The following is a 5,679-nucleotide window of genomic DNA, read 5'->3' on the forward strand; positions in this document are numbered from 1 at the left end:
TGAGGGTGTGGTGGGGCAGGAGGCGCTGTAGGCCTGGCAGGCAGTGGGTGGTGTGCTGTCGCCCTGGGGGTGCTATGGGGTTGGGAGGCAACGGGGGGGATGCTGTGGGCCTGGAGGGGCCGGGGGTGCGCGGGGCAGGGTATCCCGGATGTTATGGGTCTGGATGCAGTGGCGCTGAGGGCTTTTTGCTGTTGGTATCGGCAGCCTTTGCGTGATGGGGCTGGGTGCCAGAGGGCGTCTTGGCGCCGTGGGACTGGGTGCTACTGAACTGGGAGAGCTGGGCATTGTGGAGGAGGGTACCACGGGGCTGGGGCTGGGCAGCTGGACCCAGCAGGAGCAGGGCCCTGGCTGTTCCCCGGGGTAGGGCCAAATCTAAGGTGTGTCCCTCCCCCCCCCCGGGGCTCTGATGTTGCCTGTGGCCTTGGCTGTGCTGGTGGTTGCTGTCCCACCCCTGTGGGCCCAATGCCCCATTGGGATGTGGGGAGGGCCGCGGGCAGGGTGAGAGCTGGAGCCCCAGTGCCTGACTGGGCCAGGGAGGGTGCATGGCTCTGCTGGACCCTCATCCCTGTGGCTGTGCCACTGTCTGCAGGCAGGTGCCTGGGGACAGAGGGAGGTCCTGCCCTGGGGCAGGCTGGCTGCCTCCCCTGTGGGCTGCCCGCTCGGCAGCTGCCGGCTGTTGTAGGCGAGGAAACCTCTCTGAGGGGCAGGGAGGTGCTGTGTGTTTGGCGGGGAGGGCTGATCCCAAGACCTGCTGCTGGCTGCAGCGTTTTGTCTCTTACCACACTGAAAACACAGGGACAGGTGCCACCCAAAGGCTGCACAGAAGGATGTTGTCGCTCCACTTCACACCTGATGTGTTTCAGAGGAAAGCTCTTGGCAGAGTGGGAAGGGGAAATGTGGGGGAAGAGGGTGGTGCTGGGGTTTGCGTGTCCCACCTCTCCCTTACAAGGGTACAGGAAACCTGGGCGGGAGCCACGCCTGTGACCTGGGGTGGGCTGGTGGGTCTGGTGTCCTCGTGTCCAGCTGCTCCCAGCCTTGGCATCAGCCTCACGCGTGTCTGACAGGGCAGAGGGGAGCCCCTGGCTCCTTTGGACAGCCCATCTGGATGCTGCAGCTCCTGCCCTTACCCTCCTTGCTGCTCCCTGAGGGCTGTGCAGCGGGCACGGCAGCAGAGGGAGCCGGTCTTGGCTGGACAGGCTCTGCAGCGTGGCACCGATATCTGGCACCGTGCCGAGGCGAGCGCTTGACCCAGGCTCAGAATGTGCCTTGGCAGGACCCCGGGGCAGCCTCGCTGCTTAATATTGATGGGCCCTGCCTGCAGGGAGGCCTGGGGGCCCCAACCCTGCAGATCATTTTCACGGCTGCTGGGCCGGCTCAGGTTCCTCCTCGCTCCCAGCACGGCTCTCAGGTGGGACGAGGGGCTCAGCGGGCAGGGGAGCACTTCACAGCGTCGCCTCAGCCCGGGGCTGCTCCTTTGCCGGCACGTGGCGTTGTCCAAGGTGGATCCAGGCAAGGGAAAAGGGGAAAGCGTTGGGACTCTTGGAGCGGGGCTGTGATGTTGGGAAAGGTGCAGGTTGGCCTCTGCAGTTTGGTCCAGAGGTTGAGGTGAAGGGAAGTAGCATCCAGGCCCTGCTTTTTGGGGGTGAGGAGAGGGACTAGGGTAGGAGGCGTAATCCTGGCCCGGCTGCTCCGCATGCATCTTGTGTGGGTTCCCCCGTTCCCAAACCTGTTGGGAAGGGCTGGACCTGGGATCGTCCCTGGAACTGGCCCAGCATCCTGCATGCTCGTGCCTTCTCTGGTTTCCTCTGAGTCAGACTCTTCATGTCGCTCCCCCGGCCCCCTCCCTGCCAGGAAAGATGAGATGGAATCAGAGAGCATCTGAGCCCAGATGCCGAGGGGCCTGTGCCCCCTGCTCCACGCAGAGAGCTGTCCCAGCAACAGCGGTCCTGCAGCCTCCAGGAGTCTGGGCTCAGCTCCCCCTGCTCTGCGTCCTTGTGCAGGGTGAAGGAGAGGCCCCTGCCCTGCTGTGCAGGCAGGCGTCCGGCAGAGTCGGCGCCGGGAGCTGTGCGACCGGCCCGTCCGGGAGGGGAGACCCTTCCTGAGGGACAGCCAGGCAGCAGGGTGGCCTGCCCACGCCGAGCTCCTCTTCCCCCAGGCGCGGCGTGGCAGGGATGAGGAGCTGGCAGCGGATGTTTGTGGCGGTGATGCGCCTGCTCCTCAAGTGCCTGCGGCTGGGCCGGCGGCGGCGGTTTAAGCTGCTGCGGCAGGTGGAGCAGCTGTGGCACTACGGGAACCTCTGCCTCCTCTCCCTGCTCTACAACTCCTTCACCAACAGCGACGTGGTGCTCGACTCCCTCTTCGAGCCCATCTACTGGCTGGTGGACCACGTCACCCGGTGGTTTGGTGTGGTGAGTACCCTTGGCGTGGCGAGTACCCTCACTGGGCGGGGGGCACCTGGCTCTGGGGGCTGGGGCAAGCGTCCTGATGGGGCAACTGAGTCTCAAGGCTGCCTGTGCTCTAGGCGTGAAGAGAGCGGGGGCCTCAGCGTGTGGTTCAGATTGGTTTCCTGTGGCCATATCCTGCCTGTGCCGCTCCCCAGGCAGTGAGGGGCAGATGCTGCCCACTCCGGTGACCCAGGCCCCTTTCCCGTAGGTGTTTGTGGCACTGGTGATCGGGTTGACGAGCTCCATCGTGGCCATCGTGTACATCTGCCTGCTGCCCCTCATCCTGCAGACCTACACGCCTGCCTGGATCTGCTGGCACCTCGCCTACGGACACTGGAACCTCATCATGATTGTCTTCCACTACTACATGGCCATCACCACCTCGCCTGGGCACCCACCGCAGGTGAGGCACCGACCAGCAGCGCAGCCTCTCCCAGCTGGGCACTGGGAACAGCTAAACCAGGCTGGTGGCATCGTTGCAGGAGGCCTCCTCCAGATCGGGGCAGCTAGGCTGGGCAGTGCGGGGAGGGGAGAAGGGAGGGGAGGAGCGTGGGGAGCAGGGGACGGGTGCAGGGCTTGGGTGCACAAATCTCTTCTGACCTGTGCGCAGGCCAAGGACGATCTCGGCGGCGTCTCCATCTGCAGGAAATGCATTGCCCCCAAGCCGGCTCGCACCCACCACTGCAGCATCTGCAACAGGTAGGGCTCCCTCCCTCTGCCCACCACAGCACTCGGGGCAGCCTCCGGGACGCCTCTCCTTGCCCTCCGCCACAGTGCGAGACCGGGGCCCCTTCCCCTCTGCTCTGCTGGCTTCTTGCCTCGTCTCTAGCACAGCATGCAGGGCTGGGGGGGCTGCCTGCCCCCTCCCAAACGCGGTGCTCGCGCTGACACTGGCGCTGCTCTCCTCCCTCCCAGGTGCGTGCTGAAGATGGACCACCACTGCCGTATCCTTCTGCAGTACTAACCCACGGCACCCTCCCGGGGGCAGCCGGCCCTGCTTCCCTGTTCTCTCCCTGCCCCGCTCCTCCCAAGTCAGCTAGCACGGGGAAGGGTGCTGGGGGCCGGGCCCAGAACAGCCTTGGTCCCTGGGGTGGGTTTGGACCCATGGCCCGTCACGGTTACGCACCTTTAACCCCAGAGGCAGCCTGGCTGAACAACTGCGTGGGACACTACAACCACCGCTACTTCTTCTCCTTCTGCCTGTTCATGACCATGGGCTGCATCTACTGCAGCGTCAGCGGCTGGGGGGTGTCCCGGGCCGCCTCCGCAGCCATTGAGGTGAGCAGGCAGGCCCTGGCCCTGGCCCTGGCCCTGCCGTGCACCGAGGCTGCCTGGGCTCCCCCAGGCTGAGCTTGCAGAACAAGGCTGGGCCAGGCCTGGCCTTGTAGTGACTTTGCTTCCCCTCTTCCTCCTCCTGTGAGGCCCCCAGCTGCCCCAGTCCTGCGGGGGGGAGAGGGGGGGGAAGGTGATGGCAAAGGGCCCCCTCCTCCGAGACACGTAACTGGTGCCCTGTTTTCCATCCCCCTAGAGAATGAAACTGCTTGAGAAGGAAAGACTGCAGGTGGCTGCCAACCAGGTGGGACATCCCTGCCCCCCAGCTGCTCCGGGCAGTGTGGAGCAGAGCTGCCCTGCAGGCTGGGTCTTGCTTGGGGCCCTGCTCTCAAGGGGCACCCCACAACCAGAACCAGCCCCCGTGCTTGTCTCAGGTGTCAAGAGAGCTGGGGCTGGCCGGGCAGCTCTGCTACGGGCACTGCCTCCAGCAGCTTGGGGTCCGCTTCCCTGTGCACCCAGCTTCCAGGAGCTTTAGCTGGTGGCAGCTGCTTGGCATGTGCTGCTCAGGCCCTGCTCTCCTGGGGAAGCTGCAGCAGTGCGTACACATCTCGCCCTGAGCATCAGCTGCGGCGTGGTGCGGTGTCCTGACCACGGCTGCTCCCTGCCCCCTTACCTCCAGCCCACTGCTTCTCACCCATGTGCCAGCTCTCGGGTGTCTGTCTGTCTCGTGGCTGTCTCAGGCTGCCTCCCTGTCACCCTGGCTGTTGTGTTGGTTCCAGCCACAGTCCTTTCTAGCTGTCCAAGCTCTGCATCAGCGAGGGGCGCAGCAGTCCCCCTGTCTGGCTTCAAGCTGTAAAGCAGCTTGGGTGATCCCGTCCCCCTCTGGTCCTTTTTCAGACATACTACCAGACCCCACCACCCACCTTCTCCTTCCGCCAGCGAGCTTTTCACAAGAGCGTGGTCTACCTCTGGGTCCTGTGCAGGTAACGGGGCCCAGGGGCTGGGAGCGAGGGTGCTGGGGGAAGTAGTGTGCAGCCCCCTGACCTGTGACATTGCTCACCCTCTACCTCCCCGGGGCTGGGCTGGCTTGCTCTAGCACAGACGTCCCAGCCCTGCCAGCTCTGAGGCCACAGAGGACAGATTTTGGCTCTCTGTCATGGGGGATTAAACCAGCCCACCCACCTATGCAGCTGTGGGTGTGGGGAGGTAGCCTCAGCCCCACCCCCCCCAGCTGCGGCACCAGGGAAGGAAGGCCTGTGTGCAACCTGTTGTCCCTTGCTGTCCCCAGCTCGGTTGCATTGGCCCTGGGTGCCCTCACGCTGTGGCACGCTGCCCTCATCACCCGTGGGGAAACCAGCATCGAGCGGCACATCAACAAGAAGGAGAGGCAGAGACTGCAGAAGAAAGGCAAGGTGAGCGCAGCCCGCGGAGCAGGAGGGCCGGCCAGGGCAGAGCCAGATGTGATGCGCGTCTCCCCGGCCTGCAGGTCTTCAGGAACCCCTACAGTTATGGTGGCTGGGATAACTGGAAGGTGTTCCTGGGCGTGGACGTGCCAAGGTAAAGCCCCGGGGAAGCCCCTGCCTGAAAAGGTGGTGGCTCAGCAGCGCGTGGGTGTGCTGGGACACTGGGGCTCTCCTTGGGTGGCTGGGGCAGAGCAGGACGGCAAGCGTCCTGTGCTCTGTGCTGCTTCAGGCTTTGCAAGGCGTGGAGGACCCAGGCATCAGCTGCCTCTTGTGGCTCCTCAGCCCTGCCCGGTGGCATGCCCTGGCCTACCTGACAGCCCTTTGCCAAGAGAGCCCTGGCTGGGGAGCCCAGCCATTGTGGCAGCTCAGGGACACGGGCTCACAGCCCTGGCTCGGCTCCGCAGAGCCGAGAAGAGCGAGACTTCAGCTTTTTGCTGCGGCCTCTCTCCTCTCCCCACAGGCACTGGCTCACCCGCGTCCTGCTGCCCTCTCTTCACCTG

The 5,679-nt window shown here is 64.9% G+C and overlaps 1 protein-coding gene across 1 annotated transcript in view; it reads left to right on the forward strand.

Annotated features, from left to right (window-relative positions):
* Window positions 1-2,166: 2,166 nt before the first annotated feature.
* The window catches only part of ZDHHC16 (zinc finger, DHHC-type containing 16), a 16,309-nt gene continuing 12,796 nt past the window's right edge, over window positions 2,167-5,679 (forward strand). Inside the window, exons 1-8 of the mRNA XM_009323300.1 lie at window positions 2,167-2,408; window positions 2,653-2,847; window positions 3,055-3,143; window positions 3,360-3,388; window positions 3,589-3,722; window positions 3,973-4,020; window positions 4,614-4,699; window positions 5,005-5,128. Of these exons, the coding sequence (XP_009321575.1) occupies window positions 2,172-2,408; window positions 2,653-2,847; window positions 3,055-3,143; window positions 3,360-3,388; window positions 3,589-3,722; window positions 3,973-4,020; window positions 4,614-4,699; window positions 5,005-5,128 (942 nt within the window). The 5' untranslated portion in view covers window positions 2,167-2,171. The remainder of the gene's footprint in view (window positions 2,409-2,652; window positions 2,848-3,054; window positions 3,144-3,359; window positions 3,389-3,588; window positions 3,723-3,972; window positions 4,021-4,613; window positions 4,700-5,004; window positions 5,129-5,679) is intronic.

Source organism: Pygoscelis adeliae, unplaced genomic scaffold (genome assembly GCF_000699105.1).
Source record: "Pygoscelis adeliae isolate BGI_AS28 unplaced genomic scaffold, ASM69910v1 Scaffold294, whole genome shotgun sequence".
NCBI lineage: Eukaryota > Metazoa > Chordata > Aves > Sphenisciformes > Spheniscidae > Pygoscelis > Pygoscelis adeliae.